The sequence below is a fragment of the Carassius gibelio genome, chromosome B2, assembly GCF_023724105.1.
Source record: "Carassius gibelio isolate Cgi1373 ecotype wild population from Czech Republic chromosome B2, carGib1.2-hapl.c, whole genome shotgun sequence".
NCBI classification, from domain to species: domain Eukaryota; kingdom Metazoa; phylum Chordata; class Actinopteri; order Cypriniformes; family Cyprinidae; genus Carassius; species Carassius gibelio.
Genome location: NC_068397.1, coordinates 15598667 through 15622196, shown reverse-complemented (window position 1 = coordinate 15622196; position 23530 = coordinate 15598667). Strand labels below are relative to the sequence as shown.

At 38.4% G+C, this 23530-nt stretch overlaps 1 protein-coding gene across 2 annotated transcripts in view; it reads left to right on the top strand.

Moving 5' to 3' along the window:
- LOC127950783 (ras-responsive element-binding protein 1) overlaps positions 1 to 23530 on the top strand; it is a 33505-nt gene that overhangs the window by 5020 nt on the left and 4955 nt on the right. For both annotated transcript variants that reach the window (XM_052548073.1, XM_052548071.1), the window contains exons 2-10: positions 7997 to 8085; positions 13745 to 13855; positions 13925 to 14145; positions 17439 to 17528; positions 17689 to 17852; positions 20056 to 20200; positions 20324 to 20466; positions 20542 to 20731; positions 20821 to 23365. In XM_052548073.1, the coding sequence (XP_052404033.1) occupies positions 8082 to 8085; positions 13745 to 13855; positions 13925 to 14145; positions 17439 to 17528; positions 17689 to 17852; positions 20056 to 20200; positions 20324 to 20466; positions 20542 to 20731; positions 20821 to 23365 (3613 nt within the window). In that variant the 5' untranslated portion in view covers positions 7997 to 8081. The remainder of the gene's footprint in view (positions 1 to 7996; positions 8086 to 13744; positions 13856 to 13924; positions 14146 to 17438; positions 17529 to 17688; positions 17853 to 20055; positions 20201 to 20323; positions 20467 to 20541; positions 20732 to 20820; positions 23366 to 23530) is intronic.

Below are 23530 nucleotides of genomic sequence, written 5' to 3'. Positions count from 1 at the left end.
TCATATTTGCTTTTTTGAGTCTTTCATATAATTAATTGATTCTGTTCACAACAATTTTTTTAATAACTTGTAATCCATTTGCAGCGGTTAACAGTTCAATGGAGTGGATGATTATCATTTGGTTGCAGGTTATTGACGTAAAGTTTGGTATGTTTCTAAAACAAAACTATAGTGTGGCTTCAGAAGACTTTGAATATGATGATGTATAAGTCATATGAACTGTTTGTCATTTCGGAGGTCATTATATTTAAAATAGTGAAAGGGTAGTGAATAAACAATGACATCATTTTCTTTTTTGGGTGTCTCACTGTCTCTTTGAACAAGATATAACTCAAAGCACACTCATTCACCAGCACATCCATCTCATTAGTGAGTGCTTCACGGCACATTATCACAAGATCATCCCGTATCATCTGATTTCATATTCAGTGGTGCTTTCATAATGTGCTAGCACCTTTAAAAGTTGTGTTTTAATGGGACTGATTCAAAAAAAATCACAGGTTATGAAATCATTCTAGCTGAATGATGCTGTTAGTTGACTGTTATCAGTTGACGGGATTAAGGTGATTCAGGCAGTTCTCTAGTAGCCTCTCCCAAAATGCCCTGAAGCAGCGTTAGACAATGAAGGAAAAATGGCGTCCTTTCAGGAGGAGGAACCTGGCCACTCCCGTCTCTTCCAGTTCTTAAAAAATAAGGCACGCAGTGTGTTCGCAGTGAATGTGGCTGTCCACCATCCTGGCTCTCCCTAATGTCTGATAATCCACGCTTGCGTCCAAGTCCCAGCTATGTTAAGTGTTCAGTACTTTAAACAGAATGATGTTAAAAGCAGATTTCTTTGTTCCCACACTCCCATTTAGCAGCTTGCATAACATTTGCAAGCAAATAGTGCATACAAAACCGTTCCTAAGCATGTGTGCTCCAGCAAGAAAAACGTTTTAGTGGAACTGTTAAATGAAGAACGTTGCTTTCATAAGTCAGGCTTGACTTTATCAGTTGTACTACGTTTAAACCATAAAGTAATTGTATTTTGAATTAATTAATGAATTAATCACCATCTGCAAAAGATTGTCGAGGAGGAGAGGATTCCTGACAGAACAGGACAGGGAAAACAAAACATGGAAACGAGGCAAAGGTCACTCCTGGTTCATCTCAGGCTTCCAGTAAATATTAACCTGCTTATCACAGAGAATGGGACGTGTTCTTTTAGTGTACTAGAACCTTGAAGAGACCAAATGAACACCAATAAGTAGATATTTATCAAATAGTGTGCTATTTTCAAAATATGCAATACTTTTAAAATTAGCTAACATTTTAGCACACAGTCTTTCTGGGAAAATGGAACAAAAATAGTCAAGATTCGTTATGCACTTAAACAGATGTTTATCCAATCAGATGCTCTCTAGAATGAGAAAGTCCCTCCCCTAATTACCATTTGCAATGAGCTAGCAAATAGTATATTGTGCTTTCATGGCTGTGAAGTATCTAAAGCATATTGTCAGTGTTACAGTGAGCCGTATATTAAAACCATCATTTTTAGATAATCTCCTTTATCTCTAAACTGGACAGCTTGCTCCACAGTGCCCTCCATCGCTCAACTCGAAGTCATTTCAGATAGATGTTCTCTGATTGTTTAAGTGTTTGTATTGGACAGTTTACTCGTGTCCCCTTTTTGTACGTAATATATAAAAATATTTACCAAGTAAACTAAAAAAGTTTGTTGTATCTAATCAGAGAGCCTCCCCTGTGCCTTCCTCTATCCCCAACCAATCACAGCATTGTGTCTTAACTATTTACTCTGTTTACGTGTTTGCTGTGTAAATGCAGCTCTTAAAACATGCCGTTTGGGCTACTAACAATGTGAGTATGCCACACCGCAGTCAAACAGCCATGATTGAGATAATCATTAGATAGGACAGACTAAAAACCAAATAAAGTAAATAGACACTTTACCTTTGGCCAACCCTTTCCAGCTGCCCAGGTCTGTGTTATCTGCATTTACACAGCCAGTGTGTAACATACAATTAGGAGTGCAGAAACAAACCATAAGTGTCCTAACACACAAATATAATTTTTTATCCTACTTATGATGATGAATTTAACAAATATATCTTCAAAAGTTGTGTAGTACAGAGCAAAAAGGATTTCTGTCTTGTTTTTCAGTACATTGTCTATACATTCTTACATCAAGATGTATTTACTTGAGTTAATATAAACTGTTTACTTGAAAATATGTCAGTAGGACTAGAATAAGACAAATAAACCTAATTCAAATGGAAAGAAGTTTAGTTTTCTTACTCCGTTATAGGGGTGTAATGGTACACGTATTCAAACTTAAAATATTCGATACAGGTCTTTCGGTTCAGTACGCATGTGTACCGATCGAATACAGCATTGTTTTAACCACTGCACGAGTGGAACTTCATTGGAAACTTACTTTTGATAAGAAACAAAGTCACATATCACAAAAATTATGTCAATTTTTTTCTGGAATTTAAAATTATAAATGTAGTTTTGGCATAAGAGATGGCTGTATAAACGCCTCAGTTCAAACTGCTGTACGGAGTGCAAGTGAGCGTGATCATCCCTTCCTCTTTGATATTAGTTTTAATGTGAAATAAACATGAATGAACATCTCATGCCTCACGTAAAAACTCACTCAGCTTGTAAACATAATGTCACGTTGCTTTTCATTTACCTCAGGCAATTCATCATTGTCCATAGCTCATTAGTTACAATATTTGTTTTATTAGTAGTTCTTTTTAAGTTAACTGTTGATTATTTAATATATATATATATATATATATATATATATATATATATATATATATGTTCCTGTAGCTCAATTGGAAGAGCATTGTGAACATGTAAAATGCTAAAATAGGCGAAGAACCATGCAGCCATTTTAAAAAAAATGTAACGTTTAAATTGCACTGATAGACATTTTGTGATCCCAGATCAGTGTGCTCACCAAGGCAAAGTACAGAAGATTATGAGGGGTTCACGGTAAGAGAGGGATTAGCATACGCACACATATGGACTCTGCATCAGAAAATGACTTTATGAAGGTTTTACTAACATTTAGGGGCTTCCAAACTCTTTGTATCAGATTCTCTGCATAAAATTTCTATTTGTTTACTACGATAACGATCTAAAACTATGCATTTTTATGTCAACAACATTAGTTAATCCTAACGGCTAATGCTGGATGGAAATCATCTTTGCCCTACAAACATCTCCTGTATATTACACCCTCACTGGCACCAAATCTGCTCCAACACAAAGTCTTACTTATTTTAGCGAAGGCTGTTGTGTATGCGTGAGCACAGTGGATTATTTTCGCAAAGGCAGTTTGATTTTCTCCACTTTAGCTTTTGACAAACGCCATGTGGTTGACAGACAACCTGCGGCTGTTTCCAGCAGTTACTCGCACAAGTAAGCCTTGCAGTGTCACCTGACTGCTCCGACCGGATTGGCCGTATTAAACGACAGGGCCCTCGAGGAGGGGTGGGGCTTTGGGGGCGGGAGTCAGTGAATGGCGGTTTCTATGGTGACCAGTGGTCAGTGATGTGGCCCTGTACTTTGATCAGGTTCGACCTGAGGAGATGGTCACATTTGAGTGTAAAAAGCTAGCCGTATGCTCCCTTCTCAGGATATGAAATGCCCATGTGTAGTTTATAATTAAGCCCCATCGGTGACTTATTTTATGCAGAAGTAGTCTGCGCGCATGCAAGTTCATGCATGCATGCATTATTCACGTGTTCAGAGGCGCAAAAGTGGGCACACTGAATAGACAAAGTCTGTGTCTGATGATAAGGACTCAGTTGAAGGTGGGTGGAGAAGGACAGAGGGCCGGTTGGGGGTGGATATAACAGACATTTGAGGCAGAGAAAGCTGGCATGCATGCCTGCAGGCAGGAGACTGCGAGTTCTGCAGCGGAGACAGCGAGCGTAAACATGCGTAACACTGCCAAATACACTTTCTGACCTACTTCAGCTCACTGGGAATACACTGTATTGTCTGGCCCCAGACAGTGGCTGTCTGTAAGGCCTCAAACCTCAAATCCTTCACCAAACTGTTCATTCCGCTGCAGCAGAGTGGCCCTTAAAGATGGGTTTTAGAGAAAGACAGTGAGATGGAGAGAGATCAGGGTGGGGGGGTTGTGAAATAATGACCAGAAGACTATTCTTGGGTAAATCTGCACTGGGATTGAGTTTTAAATAGCCTGGAATGCGCAGTGCTGGAAATGGGTGGCAGTTCAGTGAGCTCTGCTGCTTTACTGCAGCATGCGTCGCATCAGGGGACAGCAGCTGGATGTGACAGAGGAAGTTAGGGTCTCCTCACTCTGCATGGATGGCTACGCTCCAGTAGCACAGCCTAAAAGAGGGTCTGCTTGAGGCTTCTTGGGCCAAGAGGGAAGTGTTGTTGTTGTTTTTTTTACTTAATCACTAGTAGTGATGCACCAAAATAAATTTTTTACTGGATCACTGAAATTAAAGTATTCCTTTAGCCAAAAATAGATTTTAAGTGTGCTTTCCTGAGTGTTTTGTTCTTTCATGATAAATTATACGATTGTAGTATGTGGCACCTGATATTTTAGCTGAACAAATTTGATGTATTATTAGCATAATTTTTGCTAAAGCCAAATATTTTAGTTGCTTAAACTTCTTAACACAGTGCATCACTTGATACACAATAAATTAGAATCATGTATTTATTGTATCAATATTTGTAAAAATATATATATGTATTTATTTGTTTATTATTTTTCTCCCTGTTTTTACATTTTACACTTTCTTTGCCACCATCTGAGGCTCACATAAAATCTATCCTTAAAAACAGTAAGAATTTATTAACACGGTTAAATTTAATCTTTAACAACTCTCAAAATTAATATCTATTTTTTATACTGTAAATTATAATTTAGTGATGCCTTAATTTGTAATTAGGGTTATTATCGTTAACTAAAATTACATTTCTAAAACAAAAACTAACTGAAATAATGTGTGTGTGTGTGTGTGTATATATAATATATAACTGGCCAGTGCATGCCTATCAAATGCTTTTTTAGGAATATGTAATAGCCAGTAACTTGTGCATCACACACTCTGAGCATCCCTCTGTCAAACACAAATAAAGCATATTTTTGCATCTTCCTGTCTTCTCTCACCGGACTTCAACCTCTCTATGTGATGTCATGGGCTTTGCTGGAGCTCCTGGCTTGATTGGCTGAAACAAAATGGTTGCTGTATGCAATAGAAGCCAAAGGTCATGTCAGGGCCACCTGTTTGGAGTGACAGCTGAGTGCTGCATTGCCAAAGGCCTCATATGCCCTCCTCCTCCTCCCCGTTAACCCCTCGTGTTCATTCCAATCAAACACATTTCTTGATTTGTCTCGGTCTCTCACTATTCCCTCACCTGCTGGAAAATCCAGCCGAAACCAGTGATAGCTGTGTTTTGGAACACGATCGCTGGTGTCTAGCTGGCGTTCAGGTGCCCAACAGCTGGTTCCCCAGTTTGAACCATCTTGGACCAGTCAGAAACCAGCTAGCATGTCCTACAAAACAGATTCTGGTTGTAACTGGTGTTTCTATTTCACTCATCTTAATTTCTGTACTTGATATGAATTGCAGCACACTTTTATAGTTCTTGTAACATTTTATATGGCTTATATTTTAAAATGACCCAGTAATTTAATATTTATTATTTCGGGTTTTATTTTATTTTTTTGCCCTGGATACGATTTCAGAGCAATGAAGGACACTTTATAATCAATGCAGGACTTTTAAAAAAGAAAGTGTGCTGCTGCTGCACAATAAGTTTGTGATGAAACAAGATGGAGTTTGGGAGGAGGAAGGAGGAGGAAAACCACCCAAAGAGAGAGAGGGAGAGAAGGGAGGAAAGAGTTGAGCAGTAGAACCAGTTTAACCAGAAACTTTCTCTGGGTGTCTCCTCTTGTCAGGAATCGTCCTCCCGGTTCTTGGAGTGTTTGTAGCCCCCATCCCCAGCGAGACCCTTCTATCCTGACACCTCCCCCACTCAACACAAATACACATATACACACACACACACACGCTGAAACTGATACAGGAACAGTGTGGAGTGTGGAGCCAGCAGAACGCGATAGCCCCATGAGCAAACACCTGCCCACAATCCAACACTTGCCTGTGCCTGTCACGCAGGGATGCAAGAGCTTTGACACACACTTGCCTCAGACACACACTCTTTCTCTTTCTTTTTTCAGTTTCCCTGTCGTTTAGGCTTCCTTAAAAGATTATACTTGCAAAGTGTGCAGAATCTTTCTATTTTATGTCATGCTTAGTGATATTTATTTGTTTTGTTTCTACGTTTGCAATTTTTAAGTCATTATTATTACGTATTTATGTGTATTTTTGATGAAAATATCCTTTAAATTTAGTCAAGTATTTAGAATATATATTTTTAGAAGTCTCTTGAATGCCACGGATGCTTATACAGTAATAGAATGCAGTAAAAGCAGTAATATTGTGCCAATATTTTTATTTTGTAAATTTTTTTATATCCTCGTGATGCAAAGCTAAATTTTCAGCTTCAGAACTCTTCAGTGTCACATGATTATTCTAAAATGCTGATTTAATACTCAGGAAATGTACTATTTATTATTAATTTTAATATTATTATTATCATTGTTGAATATTTGTTTGGAAAGTATATACTTTGCTACAGAATTCTTTGATGAATAAAAGTTTCAAATGAACAGAATTAATTTGTAATAGAAGCGTTACGTTATTTAACATTATAAATGTCTTTACTGTCAATTTGTTTTATCAGTTTAATGCATCGTTCACTCTTAAAAATAAAGGTGCTTCACGATGCTATAGAAGAAACTTGTTTTCTGAATGGTTCCATAAAGAACCTTTAACATCTGAAGAACCTTTCTGTTCCACAAAAGGTTAATAAATGATATTGAAAGGTTAAAAATATATTATTGACAACAAACATTTGAGCAATAGTTTAATTCTAACAGAGGACAACAACATTTCATTCAGTGTATATAACATTTTAGTTCAAAATAATGTGCCAAATAACAAAAAAATTCAACGTCAAAAAAACTAACAATCCAGACTTTGTATCATTCCTCATTCCTCATTCTTTTTTTTTCTCATCATATTTCTGTCAACAAGATGGTTTAATTCAAATATTTCAATTATCAACATTATTGACCCATTATTTTTGACTAAATCAAAACACCACAACATGAACACAAATCAAAACCTTTATTAAGAGAAGACACAAAAGTGCGAAAGGGAACAAAATGTGCAACACAAACTTTTACAGCAGCATGAGCTCCACAGTAGCTTCACTTCTGTATGAAATGTGCACTGTAACTCACATCACATGAAAGACTGTCAGACCCACATATGTTTTTCCTGACTGGATAATTTGGTATAAGCCTGTTTTGTGCATCCTGTCAATCCTAAGCTCCTTCCATCTGCCTTCCATCCATCTCCATAACGTCATCCGCCACTCCATCCTGTCTCTATCTCCTCATCCTCACGCTCTTCTTTCTCCTTTTGTTCTTGGGTCTTTTAATACCAGCTCTTGTGATATGCTGTTACAGTAGTAATGTTCCCTGCAGATGCCTGTAACATTGGCTCCTGCACTCACCAGAAAGGAAACTTGGCAGTGTGTGTGACTTTGTGTTATGTGATGGCAGCGCGTTTCAGTTTACCAGCTCAACAAGAGGCCTGAGGCTCGATCTCTCCTGTTACCTTTACACTACAGAGAGCACATCTGAAATGATGTCACTCTTTCTCATGTGGCCTTTTCAGGTCGCTGTCTCTTCCCGGACCTCGCCTCATGGGAAAACATGCTCTGAATCCACTATAGCCTGAAGGATTTCTCACTTTAATCCTGAAGGAAAAACACCTTGCGTTCATTTTCGTGCTTACTCAGTGTGTAACCCTTTTTGCAGCTTAACACTGCGTTTTGTGTAATAATTGTGTTTTGTTGCTTTCAGTATGAGCAGAGGTTGCTTTCCCTCATCCTGCGCCCGTGACCCTGTGCCTCCGTGACCCTGTGACGTGTTTAGCCCAGAGCTTAAAATGGGTAAATATGCAAAAGACACCTGACACTACTGACTTCTCTCTCTATGTGTGTGTGTGTGTGTGTCCACAAGGATAGTAAAACTTGAAATGTTTGACCAGCCTGTGGTCCCCACAAGGGCATCTTCCTTGTTGTATATGACTTTCTTCTTTCACTCGATGCAATCAGATTTATAAGCTTTACAAGCTTTATATTGGCTGTGAGTGGCTGTTATTTTTCAATAGTTCAAAAGAATACTGATAAAGTGCATCCATCCATCATGAAAAGTGTCCCATACAGCTCCAGGATGTTAATAAAGGCCCCCTGAAGCAATTGAGTGCGTTTTTGTAAGAAAAATATCCATATTTAAAACTAACAAAGAGTAATCTCTAGATTTTTTTTTTTTTTACAATGTTGGCATAAAATATTTTAAATAAAATTCTTATTTTACCAGCATATCTGTATATGTCAGGAGGTGTTGCTCAACCTAAAATAAAAGATCAGCTCACCCAAATATACTCTGTCATCATTTACTCACCTTATTGTCATTAAAAACCTGAATGAATGACTTCTGTGGTACACAAAGGGAGATATTTTGAGGAAGTCTGGCAACCAAACAACACTGAACCCAATTGACGTTCTTTGTACAGACAAAAAAAAAACTATTTTATGGTTCACAGAATAAAGAAAATCAAACAGGTTTGGGATGACCTGATAAATGATGAGATAATATTAATTTGGGGGTAAATGATCCCTTTAAGGCCCTTAAAATATTCCTCATAGTTCGCATGTTGGTATATAGACAGAGCATCTTTATTTAGATGTCAGCGCGCTGCAGATTAAGATGCTGATTTTCCAAAATTAGACCTAGCAAGAGAGGAGTGGTTGAGTGAGTGAGATGGAGGATGGTCTGTAAGATGGAGGATGATAACGGGGAAGAACAGGGGAGCTCTGCAGTGTAGAGGAAGCAAAGGAGAAGAATGGCTCAGCATTCCCTAGAACTTCCCAGCCACCACACCAAACAGGAAATGCACAAGTTCCCCGCTTTCTCTCTGGTGGAACAGAGAAGGGAGGGGGGTCAGACTTTCCATTCCTCTGTGTGCTTATGAACTAAAAGAGGAACAAAACAGTCAAGAACTCTCTGAATGAAAGCATAAATCTACTGTGAGAATTCATGCAGTATATGGGGGCAACCCTTAGGATTTGAGAATGTTTTAGAATGTTTATTGCTGTGCTCCAACACTTGCTCAGTGAATAAAAATTATGTTGGAAGTGAGAGGATGCTGCAAGAAGGTATGGGACCAGAGCTTATATTTTTCATGGATGAGCCTATATGCCTCTTTTTCTGATTCCTGTTGTCTTGTTGCTTCATCTTGAAGAGTGCGTGTGTAAAAGAGAGTGATGTTCCAGGGCAGATGGACTCATCATTATCCAGTGTTATCTGTTCCCAGTAGGAGGGAAGGTCTATATAATCCCCACACTCCCATTAACTAAGACACATTTATAGGCTGTAGATGTAGGAGGTCATGTGCTTTCCTGGACAGTGTCTATCAGAGCATAAACACTACTTTATTCCATTTAATCTTTTTGTTCTTCACATGTATAAAGTGTCTTAAATTATTACTGCTTACATTACAATTATTATTGCTCGTACATTCTTTACAGAGATTTAACACTATTTTAAACAGGCTGGTGGTAAATCAGCATATTAGAAGAATTTGTAATAGATCATTCATTGACACAGAAGACTAAGAGTAATGACATTAAAGATTCAGCTTTGCCATCCCAGGTATAAATTACATTTGAAAATATATTCAAATGGAAATATATAAATTGTAAGGATATTTTACAATCTTACTGTTTAATCAATTTTTTATCAAATAAATGCAGGCTTGGTGAGCATTAGAAAATATTTTAAAGGGGTCGCATGAGGCGATTTAAAATTTTCCTTTCTCTTTGGAGTGTTACAAGCTCTTGCTGCATATTGGAAGATCTGTAAAGTTGCAAAAACTAAAGTCTGAAATCCAAAGTGATATTCTTTATAAAAGTTAAGACTCGAAAACGCCCCCTTAAAACGGCTCGTTCTAACATGCCCCCACATCTCTACATCACTATGTGGGAAGATTTGCATAACGGTGCCCAGATGTTCATGCAAAGAAAGATTGCATACGTTTTGTTGTCTTTGTAGTTGTTGTTGCCATGTCGAATAGACGCTGTGTGTTTCATTGTGAAAGCGAAGTTACTTTGTTTGGCCTTCCAAAGGAGGACGATATTCGCTGGGTTTTATGTTTATGTCTCGTCGCTTCGACCGGACAGGGCATCACAATATGTTAAGGGCGTAATATTTCCGTCACACACTTGAGGTATTTGGCCAATCACAACGCACTGGATAACTGGCCAATCAGACCAGCCCTTGCTTTTCAGACTGGTGAGCTTTGTAAAAATTTATGCTATCAGAAGGTGGGTCATAAAGGAGAAACAATAATGTACAGTATGTGGAAAATAATGTGGTTTTTTAACCTTAAACCGCATAAATTCATTTCATTACACCAAATAATGTTCTTTTTAGCAGCATCATATGACCCCTTTTTTGTATTCATGTTTTTTGTAGTCTGGGTTTACCTCCTGCCAGTTAATTTAATTTTCTGCCTCTCATATACCAAATATCTTTTCATTATATTAGACCTATGAGCCATATGATGATATGTTTAACTGTGATGTCCATCTGTCATTATTAGCTCCATTGGCTAATGAATTACTGTCTTTAAGCATGATCCTCTCAATTAGTCAAGATGCTTGGCTAATAACAGCTCATTAATCTCCGATAATCTCTGGATCTATGCTGTATTGCCATCTCAGCTCACAACACTTATATCCAGCATCTGTGAGGATGATAACTATATTGAGCCTTCATACTCTAAATGATCATTTAACCTACTTATTATTATTCTTCTTAAAAATACTCAATAGGTGCGTTTCCATTACAAATTTGCTCAAAACTTTTGCAATATTTTATAAATATCAATAAAAAACTATCGCAAAAAGGTGGAATTTCCATTAACTAATGCTAAAATGAACATTTTCCTCTTGTGATAAGTCATGAAGACAAATGTTGGTAGGTTCACATATATCGCAGTCACTGCACAAGACATTATTGTTAGTTGAAGGAGACATATGCGTGTATCTTTAGCAAAGCAGAGCGGAGAGCCCCTTCCGTACCGTGGCGCGGCTGGTATAATCACAAGCATTGACTAGAGTAGCCGTGATCAGCTCCATTGGCTGTGTTAGAGCCATGATGTGCCGCAGAGATGTGCAGTGTAAATAAGGGGTTATCCATCCAAGCATCAATGGCAAGGAAAGCCCCTTATACTTGAGAGTGGCCACATATGATGTGTTTCTTGGAGGTTATAGTAAATTAAATAATGATTATGTGATTCTTACGTATGCCAGGTGACCTGTAAAAGCAAAAATACTGTTTCCATTGCAGCTTTGTGATTTATATTCTTTTTTCAAATTGCCTGAAAAACCACCTCAAGCATGCGTAAAAACTTTTTTTGCAATATGTAGGAGTTTTTGCGAAATTGATGCGTTTCCATTAGGCGTATTTAAAGTTTGCGCAATTTGAAGGGTAATGGAAACACAGGTAATGAAAGCAGTTTTTTTTTCTTTTGAAAGAAATGAATACATTTATTCGGCACTTAAGCATTGAAATGATCTCATTAGATTTTTAAATAAATAAATTAGCACAAAGATGCACATCATTTTAAGTGGCTTTAAGTGAAACTTTTTCGGTGTCAATGATAGCATTCTGCAGCAACACACTGACCAGATTTCACTTGTTTTTAGTGAAAGTGGATGGTTTCTGTCGACATCAGCAACAGCGACGATTGGTGATGCAATTTGGACGTGTACAGAGTTGAAAAAAAAATCTAGGTTAATGCAAATGAGAAGCAACACTAGAGATTTCACAGATCTATTTGATTTGTGGTCATCAGAATTTGAAGTAATTCGACATAAATTTAATTCCTACACTAATAATCCTTCTTTTGAATTTTGATATGATGCATAGCAATGCTTACTAGCAACCTGGTGACATGAGGTGTAAAATCTCTGTCGATGTAAAAGGTGCATTACAATGCAGAATATGTGCATCTCTTTTCCTCAAAGCTGAATCCTTATAGAAATAGAGGATAATCAGACTTCACTTTTCCAACCAGTGGTACATAAGCAGAGTTTGGGATGGTGGGAGCTGGGAGGGGGATTTCCTACCCTCCCCCTCGAGCAGAGGCGATCACACCCTGCTACGGTGCACACAGGGCCGCATGGTTAGAGCAAGAGAGAGTACAGCAGACAACCGTCTACCCTGCACTGCTCTCACAGCCACTTCCTGCTTTGCCTCTCAACCCAACCCCCTGCTGTTCTTCTCTTCACAGCAGAAAGACATTTCTAAGTTTCTCCCGTGTGAACGTGCACCCAGTCTCTCGAATCTCTTTTCCAGTTCTCTCTTGACACTTTTCTAACATTTAACTTTTTTCTCAGTTTTTTCCTCCATCTCTGCGTCCCCTCCTTCACTCTCACGTATGTGTCGTTCATCTTCCACCCCCCCCCCCCCCCAACTGGGATGGGCCTCTCTCGCTGGAGTATCACACTCCCACAGCTGCTTCAAACAGTCCACAGCCAGTGCTTTTCCTATCTTCACATTTAGACAGCACAATACATAGAGCTCAGTTCAAACTGAGATGGGAAGAATGTTGCTTTTTGAATCCATTAAGTAAACTGCTATTTAAAAGTTTGGTGTCAGTACGATTAACACATTTATTCAGCAAGGATGCATTCATTTTTTAAAAATTAAAGGCATTTATAATGTTACAAAAGATTTCTGTTTGATGAAATGAATACCATATTTTTTTTTACTTTTTCATTAATAAAAGGATCCTTAAGTATTATAGTTTCCACAAAAATAATGGTAATATTGGTACTAAGAAATGTTTCTTGAGCAGCAAATCAGCATAATAGAATGATTTCTGAAGGATCATGTGATCATGTGTCGCCATCATAAGATTAAATTACACTTTAAAAATATATTACAATAGAAAATGGTTATTTCAAATTGTAATTTTATTGTTTTTACTACGTATATTTTTAATCAAATTAATCCAGCCTTCGTGAGACTTCTTTCAAAAACAAAACAATCTTACTGACCACAAACTTTTGAACAGTAGTACACATTCATATAAAAATGTCACATCCAAACCTCAACAGAGCCTTTTCAAAGACTTTCTTTTTGTCTTTTGGTCAGCCATTGAAAGACACTTAATTCCATCATGCATTTACAAACCTAAATAAAAATTTGCTCTAATATCAGTGCATTTGTCAGTCTTAGCACAGTCCTTTTTATGTTAATAATATAGAAGTGTTGTTGTTTTAATTTGATTTGTCTATTTGAATGTAAGAAAACAACTAAGACGCACACGTGCTAAAAGAGGAAGTTGACTGATAAATTTGCTGCTGTAAAACACACTACAGCTCTTGCAGAGATTAACTGTAACCATTTATGCAATCATAAGATGATTTCCACATTGCCTCTTTTGCATATGGGAAAAGTTATTTATTAATGGGTGTATCTTTCAAAAATGATATCATATTGAGTTCTGTGTGAGTAACAAATATTCTCTGTTCTTAGAAATGGAAAGTGCCTCCCCTGAGCAGACTGTCAGCAGTGCTGTTGATGCTGCTGATGTGAATGAACATTTGTCAGAAGAGTCCTCCACACATAGACCAGAACCAGCTGAAGGTAAGATGCCACAGTGGCTCTAAAAATAAAGATTCTGCCATTATTTACTCACTCTTATCTGATTTATAGAAGCAGACTGTGATGGAAAGGACAAACCAGAACATAGAGATGATGATGATGATGATGAAGGTGGAGTTAGAACCGAGGAGGAGCTGTCCTCCATCAACTCCATGATGAGCACTGTGATGAATGTGGGCCAGATCGATGGCGTTGATTCTGAGCCCACCAAAATATCTCCCAGAAATTCAACCAAATCACCATCTGTCAATCGTACTGGTAGAAGAAATCAGGTATAGCAGCAGTTGTTACATATTATATTATGGTTATATATTAGTGGGGTCCAACGATTAATTGCGATTAATCGCATCCCAAAAAAAAAAATTTTGTTTACATAATATATGTGTGTGCTATGTATATTTATTATGTATATATAAATACAAACACATGCATGTATATATTTAAGAAAAATGTGTAATGTTTATCAAATATATTTATAATCGCTTTGGGATGATTTGCGATAATCGCTTTGGGATGATTGATCGGCAGGCTCTAAAAACGCAGATTTAAAAAAAACGATCTCAAGCTGATGATGTGCCTGACAGAGGTTTGGCATGACATGCATCGGCACCGACTCAGTTTCTGTCCAGCGTGGGTGAAATGATTCTAATGCTTTAGTTGAGGTACAATTCATATTTCTTCATTAAATAACTGATAAAGTAATTTGAAAAGGTTTCTGTGAGACATAATTTCACAAACAGTGTGAATGAATCACCACGTGCTGTCTCTCTCTCTCAAAATCCAAATGGTTTCAAATCACATCGCGCCTGCACTATAAGTGAGCTGCACGCTGCTTTTTTAATTTAGAATGTTTGTGATAACATAAGAAAAGTAGTTTAAATGTTTTGCTTTAGCAACCTAAAATATATAAATATAAAAGTAAATGCAAAAGTAAAAATCATTGAATAATTAATTAAATATTGTATTGTCATACCGTGTAAAAATCAGTAATGTAAAATAATCAAAATAATGGATAAATGTTGTGTTTGTGGTAAACAGACATGGACACCTGTGTGAAAGCACAGTCCGTGCTGCTTCTGTACATGGACTACATACGCACTGCAGACAGCTCAATCAGGCTTGCGCTATGTGAGCTATTGTGCAAAAATTACAAGATTGTAAAAACAAAAATACAGTGCATGATCAAACATTGACACAAGAGTCACCTGAGAGAGGAAATCATTTTCAGAAATGAAATTCAGGCATTAAATAAATGTCTAAAAATCTTGATTGGATCATCACTATAAATAATTCTACATGGTAAAAAGGCTTTAAAAAGATGGGTATCGGTGATCGGATCGGCAGATATTGCTCTCGGTGATCGGCGATCAGCCTAAAAAATCCTGATCAGAGCACCCCATTATATATAAATGCAAAGTGCCATTTGAAATTTTCTTCTAAAATTAATAGTTTTTTTTTTCCATTGTCATTTACGTGAAATAACTGAACATAAACATTGGAGTCTGATAAAAATACTAATTCACTAGAAATAGTCATTTTTGGCAACTATTTTTTTAATACTGTTAATTCAGACTTACTATACTACTTTTTCACATGCTGTTTATACTATATGTTAGGGAAGTATGCAATTTTTTGATGCAACCCAAATCTTTAGGCTGTTTGTCAAGGTTAAGCTTCAATAACATTTTATAATAGAAATAAAATGCAAAATGTTTCCTCTTTAGCTCAAGTGATGCTACAAAAGACTGGTCACATTCTAGAGTTAACAAACACGTGTTTGGCTCCTTTATTCATAAGGTGACACTTTCATTTCTATACATATCATATTTAGTCATACAAATTCAAGTGGTCCGTCTCATCTCCCTCGTACTGGCAGATACTTAAACTCAGCCAAATGAGTGGCAACAAATGGTCCTTGCTCTTTCTCAATCCCCCCTTTGTGAGAGCCGATGGTTGTCTTATGCCTTCAATTAAAGTGTGGGATTTGACTGAAACACTTCTCTGTGGAGAAAACAGGTGTTTCTGTCCACCAGCCCCCTCTGGTATCCCATCCCACAGCCCTAACTGTATTTCCATACGCTGAGAGTGACTCTGCACCGCTGTCTAGCCTGCAGAAGGTCTTGCCCACTGAATTAGTGATGCTCTTCCTCAGCCAGTGCTGCTGTTGTCTGGAGAAACAGATGGAGAGGCCACTTGTTGCTCCATGTGACGCGAGCGCACAACCGCTCCTGCTGCTCTAACACATACTATCTTCATCAGGCAGGCCACATCCTGCATCTGTTTTACCTGTTGTGTTTATCTCTCACCGGGGGACAAATAAACGTCTCACTGGGGGTTTGGAGTCATGGGGAGCCACATGTGTTGAGGAGCTGTATTTTTGTTTGATTAATGTATAATTACTCAATGTGTTTTCAGGGTCTGTGACCTCTCATAAGGTGTAATAGTAAAAAATATACAATCTATATATAGGCTCAGTATGATTTGAACGTATTACAAAAATATATCTATTTTTTTAAAGAAATAGTTAAATGGTACACAATAGGTATGATTATACTGTTGAAAGTCTGCAATGTTTTTGAAATCTAGTCAGATATGGATATAAAACTTAGGGATGCACCGATACCAATACCGATATTGGTCATCTGCATAAAGCAGGGCTTAAAAATGAGAGAGCGAGAAAAAAAGATTGGTTCACTCTGAGCAGAACCAGTATTTGAATGTTTTTGAAACCGGTTTGAGTAGAAAACATACTGGTTAATAATCCTCTAAAGTTGTATTTAGGCTAAATATAAGTGTCAAGCCTAAACAAATTAATTGGAAAATGAAACTGAAGCCTACCTCTCTCGTTCTGCATGAATCCAAATGTTTCCATATTTGCATCTGGATGCTAACCTATTATTTATTATGTAAACTACAGGCTTTGTTATTCACTTGGATTATTGACGTAAAAAACATCATTCTTTACATATAGGCTATTTCAGCAGTGAGGCGCTGGTCACACTGAACAGCACAGACTGTAGGCCTACACAGACTATTTAAATTGAGCAGTGTAACTTTTTATGTTTCTTAAACTGTTTTTTATTTTAATAATGAACAGGCTGCAATGTCAAATTAGCAAAAATGAGTTGTATGTGCGTGTGAGGCACTGATGCAATCCCTGCATTGTTTTCCCAACTGTTAGTCCGTAATTTATGGTCCGTGAACTTTCACTCGCTGGATGCGTCAGCGTTATGTTTGCATATGACCTTACTATGCTGTCTGACAAACTAGATTTTGTACAGATTTTATTTTGTTTTGGCAAGCATTTCATTATTTTGCACAGAGAAAAACGTTGGATTATGCAACAGACACCTCGTTGTCTCCATGCAGTTAATCAATAAACCATCGGTATCTGTCATTTTCATGCCATTTCCGATATGCAGATGGCTTTAAAATAATCAAAAATCAGCTGATATGTATCGGCGGCCGATACATTGGTGCATTCCTAATAAAACTATATACTAATCAACTATGTAATTAAGTACATTATAACTAAAATGTGTTTTGTCTTTTTTTTCTGCTACAGGAAGTCAAAGACGAACGCTTAAGCTTCATTTGCCCCCTGTGTGACAAAAACTGCATGACACTGCACCAGCTCACCATGCATATCAGACAGGTGCACACTCTCTCTTACACACACACCAGACCATCCCTACATGTACACCTGTTTACTGAACCACAACAGTTTGTCTTAAAATCTGGATTTTACTGAAACTGAACATGTTATATAGACTGTATATCACTATGTTCATGTCTGTTCTTCTTTTTTTCTTCAGCATAACACAGATAGTGGGGGAACTGACCACTCCTGCAGTATCTGTGGGAAGGCTTTGAGCTCAGCCAGTTCTCTGGACCGCCACATGCTGGTTCACAGTGGAGAGAGGCCATACAAGTGTGTGATATGTAGTCAGACTTTCACTACCAATGGAAACATGCACAGGTAAATGGTCAGATAGTGTTTTTATGGTAGATGTTTACCTTTTATGTAAGTGTGGACTAGCCTTTTCACTACCATTTTGCTTTCACCTTTGAAAAGTCAAAAGGTAATCTGTGGTAATCAACATTGTCATAGATGCTGTTTATAGAGCTTAATTTATACTGAATACATTACATTTCTTTAAACAGAAGAGAAATGGGGTTCGTGAGGGAAATAAAAAGAGTTTATTAGAAGCTAATAATTCATGTATTAAAATGTACATAACTGTAAAATACAAACTATCACAATATAGCACTCTAAAAAAGACGAAATATTCTGTTTGCATGCAGGCCATGTGATCACTGTCTGACATCAGAGAAGCTTTAACATGCAAATGCATTGTTACAGTTATTCTCAATCGATTTTCTCCAACTTTTCTCCAATGCAGTGTACTTGTTCTCAAAAAATTTAACACAGCTGTCCAATCTCAACATTATCTTAACCAAACAGTTCAACTTCACAGTTTTTTTTCTAAATATTAGCATCACATCTATAGGCCTGTTCTCTGTTGATTATAAAACACATTCAGCTGTTGATGCACAAATATGCTGAAAATACATGTTTATTGCAATTCTTCAACAGGGAGTTTTTTTTATATATATATATTGTGTACATCTTAACAAATTTTAAATTGTTATCCAACACCTGTTATCACCCATGAGAAAAAACGATTTGCCCCTTTAAATTTAAAATCTTGTTTGTGCCATTTGGAAAGATGGTTCTGAGTCCATGCTTTCTTCTCATGTGTCTTTGTGGAAAAGGGTTTGATGTGTGACTCTTTTTGTTTGTGTTGATGGGATGTGCATAGAGGGCTTCCTTGTGCCGTTGAGATATACAGGCATTCCAGATGGGGGTGGAAGAAGTTTGTGTGAGTGAGAGAGGGAGAAAAGGCAGGGGGCAGGGAGAGGAGTGCTGAACATACTTTTTGGATGGCACATTATGGATTTTTTGGGTCATATTTAACTGTATCGTTTCATATATTACATAACAAAAACAGCTTTGCTTGGCATGTTAAATCATGCAGCTGAGATGTTTTTCCCACACTGCCCTCTGGCAATATTGATGAGGCACTGCAGAAGGAAACATTTACTTTTGCACCAACTAGTAACTTCAAACACAAAACCACAATGTGATTAAGTGCCATGTGACAAGAAATTGCAAGAACTGGAATTATGCGTGATAATATAATTATGCTGATACTGTTTCAGTCTGTAAGGTATCAACATGGTTTTTTGCTGTGGCCAGAGACATGAGATGGAACAGGATTCAGACTGTCAGGGTTGGGTCCACATGTGGGTGACCATCACTCTGCCTTTCTGCTATTAATATCTTTGGCTACAGAATGTAAAACAAGATTCTTACCACTGGGTCTGCTGACATTTATCCTCCCTTCAGTTACATACACAGTGCAGACCGTTAACTCTACACACCACAATGCAAGACACATTTCATTTGAAAATGTGCACACCATACATATGCTCTGTATACCTATTTGGTCAACTGTATTCTATGAAACACATCTGCACATAAGCATCAGGGGCCTTGTATCTGGTTGAACCTGAAAGGTGGGTTTGTTTCTGTGTAAGTGTAGGAGGGTGAGGGGTGCGCACGTTCCAGCATGTTGTAATGCGACTCCCAGCACTTTGCCTCCACACATTACCTCTGACCTCTGCTGGCCATATAATTGCATTTCCCATCGCCTGGTCACTGCTCTGTATTTTGCATGCTTTAAGTATTGAAATATTCCAGTGGCCCCAGTGCCATCACATCACAAAGAATATTTTACATGGATGAGGTTAAAGATTTAAATGAACCCTTATTATTGTAATTTTTACAATTAAATTAAAACAGTTTGATAATGAATAATGAAAATGAGACTTTGTATAACAATAATGAGAATTGAGGTTAATTAATATCACATGTCCTGAAGAATTGCCACAATGTAAAATATCTTAGAGGTAATTCATAGTTCCTTTTTGCAAAATATATATTTTTTATTTTGGACACCTCAAATTCTCAAATGCAGGCTACAATGCATTAAATGCAAATATATCAGTAAGGAGCGTCTATGCATGTTGAATTAAATAAAGCATTTTAATTTCTCTTATTTTTATGATGGTTGTCAATAGACAGAACTTGGTCTGAGTTTAGTTATGTATTTCTACAGGCACATGAAAATTCATGAAAAGGATGCAAACAGTATTCCTACCCCTAGTTCTTCCCCACTAATCAAGCGCCGACGACTCCCTAGTAAGAAGAAGCTGAGTGTAGAGGATGAAGTGGAGCAGGCCGAGGAGCCGCCAGTTAAAAAAGTAAATTTTCACCCTTCTTCATGTCTGTGTCAGTACAAAAACAGTAAAATAGTGTAAATTACTTTTGGAATCTATTATGCTCTTACCTCTGAAGTTGTATGAAAAAGCATTGTCTTGTTTTAGGTGATGTTAGTACAAAAGTCGGGAGAGAATGATTCTGTTAAGAGTGAGGAAGAGATCCTTCACTGCCCCATCTGCTTTAAGACATTCAACTGTAAATATGATCTGGAAACACACATGGAGACACATCCTGACACTACACTCAGGTGAGCTCTGGACGTTGTATTCCTGTATATATATCTAATATATATACTGTTTCTGACAGTTTTCTCTAATCCTAGGTGTAGCATTTGTTGCATTTCCTTTCGCACACATCGGGGTCTTCTCCGTCATAACGCCGCCATTCATAAGCAGCTCCCTACTGACCCCTCTGGACAACCCTTTATTCAGAATAACCCCTCCATCCCTCTGGGGTTTGGTGACTTGGCTTTTATTGACTTCAGCTGTCAAAAATTTCCCCAAATTGCACAGGTAAAGACTTGTAAATGCATTAGATGAGATATAATTACTTTATATCTTTTTAGGATGATGACAGAAAATAATTTGTTTTATTTATTCAGGTCTGGTGTGAGACTAATTTGCGCAGATGCTCTAGCAAGTTCCACAAATTTGTTTGTGAGGTCTGCAACAAGGCCTTCCCTCTTCAGCAGTCTCTGGATCTCCACAAATCCTCACATAAAAGTAGCGCAGGCACCAGCACTGAACCTCAGGAACATAACGCAGATGGTGTTATGGATGCACCCAAAGTTAACTCCCATTCCACGGATTCCAAGGAGGTCAATGAACTAGTACCACATGTTGATCGTACCAGTTCAGATGGAAAAAACTTTTTCTTGGAGTGCCTGGGTCTCCAACACTCTTCTTTGGCCAAGCCAGAGAAATCAGAAGAGCAAATTCAGCAGGAAATTTTAGACAGCATTCACTTTATTCATATTGAGCCACCTTCAACTAATCTACCTCAAGAAAACAGCAACAATCTCGGTGACTCAATTTTGGAACCCGTCTCTCTTCAAGCCATGAACAAGAATGCCGCCCTTGGCCTCCTGTCACTACAGCCACTCAATAGTATCGTCAGAAGTGGTATGTTTGTCCCAATAAGTGGTCAAGCTGCGGTGGAGCTAGCAGACATTGAACAAATCCTTAAGCTTGCAGCCTCTGTGCCACCTCAGATGTCTTTGTCTATGCTTGCCAAAGGTCTGGGCAGTCCTCTACAGGTGGACCCCAAACAGATTGCTTCTCTGAAGCAAAAGCCCTTAATCACTCCACGATCAAGTATGGGTACTTCCACACCCCCTCCTCCTGTCATGAGCGCCCAACAGGCCTCATCGGGCAACATCAGTCCTAGCCTTCCACCCCAAACAGGTCAACAAGTGAGAACTGCCAGACAATCACCAGCCTCCTCTTCATCCTCAACCTCTTCATCTCCTACCAACTGGGAGACTACTCAGCTGGGGCCAGATGTCATAGGAAACACGATTATTTCATATGAAACTGGAAAGCAAGAAGAGTTTAATGGCAAAAGGAAGGAATCAAGAGGCAAGAAGATGGCCAAGACCGAGTACCCTTGCCGGTTCTGCAAAGAAGTTTTTTCCTTCTTAGGCGGCCTCCAGGCTCATATGCGTCACCATCTGGGAGCGTCACCGTACCAGTGCACCATTTGTAGCTACGCCGCTCCTGACAAAGCAACACTGATTCGACATTTCAGAACACATAGCGGTGAGCGGCCATATGTCTGTCGCCTCTGTCACTACCCTTTCACTGTGAAGGCTAACTGTGAGCGTCATTTGCGCAAGAAACACATGAAAAACACTCGCAAAGACATCGAGAAAAACATTGAATATGTAACCACCTCCTCTAGTGCAAGTGGTGTAATCGGAGGCACCACACTAGACCTTCTTGATACGGCCGGTGCCGGTAACACATCTTGTCGATTTTGCGGGGAGGACCTTAAGAGCTACAGAGCACTTCAGATTCACCTGCGGACGCACAATGGATGTCAGCGGAAGCCATTTGAGTGTAAGCAATGTGGGGCAGCGTTTCTCGCTAAAAGGAACTGCATTCACCATTTGCTGAAGCACCACCCAGATGTTCCAGAGCGGGAAATTGAAGAACACATCAAAAGTCTTGTACCGGTTGGAGGAGACACCACCACTCAAGCCATCCCTCCAACCTCAAATGGGCTGATTAACAGCACCGTTCCTCAGAATGTAGGTCCCTACACTGGACCTGTTGAGGACCAAGACCAGCCTTTAGATTTCTCTAGCAAATCTCAAAAAACGATTGCTTCAAATGTTAAAATTGAAGTAACAACATCTCCTCTGTTTAACGACTGCTCTATGGAGCCCATTGATCTCTCGATACCTAAGGATCCTGAGAAGAAGAAAATGACGAAAGAACAACCTCAGAGTGTGTCCCTGAATCAACAAGACATCAAGAAAGAACAGACCCTGGAAACGACCCCTGGACTTCTCGCCACTCTCCCAGTCTCCATTTCTAGCCTGGCCTCTGCTCTATCCAGTGACCTTACTAAGCCTTTTCCTCGCTTGAAGCCATTGCTACCAAAACCATCTTCTGTTTCCAGTACTAAAATGGCACCGCTGGCCTCCATTGTCCAGATGATTGAAACAGGAATAGATGGCAAAAACAGTGTTAGTGCAATGGATTTTAATACACTAAGTGAGAAGAAGGGCACTACTAAACTGGATTACATTCAAAATGGCTCTTTTGGTAACACAAAGAAGAGAGGCAGGAAGAGACCGTTTCAGGAAGAGATCTGTGATCCAAGAATGCCGACAGGTTGTGGCGTTGACTTGGAGTCAAGTGGAGAGTTTCCCAGTGTGGAGAAAATGCTAGCTACCACAGACTCAAATAAATTCAGCCCCTACTTACAACCCAGTCAGATGGAGCCAATGAAGGAAGAGAAAGAGAAGCAATCTTTTAATGAGGAGGTAAAAGAGGGACGAGAGGATAAGCCAAAGAAACCTTCCCAAAACAAAGGAAAGAAGAACGCTTATTCCAATTCAGTGCAGAAAATGACCTGCCCATACTGTCCACGTCTGTTCCCTTGGGCCAGCTCATTGCAAAGGCATATGCTAACACACACAGGTGAGACTGTTTACAATTCATAAATTATGAAATAAAGCACTTTATTTACTTTTTGTTTACTCTGTCCTACAATACATTTAGCTACATACCTTTCTTAGCAAAGTGGAGTTTATAGAATTTGTTAAATGAAGTACAATATTTAATTTGTCAGTGATTCATTCTTCA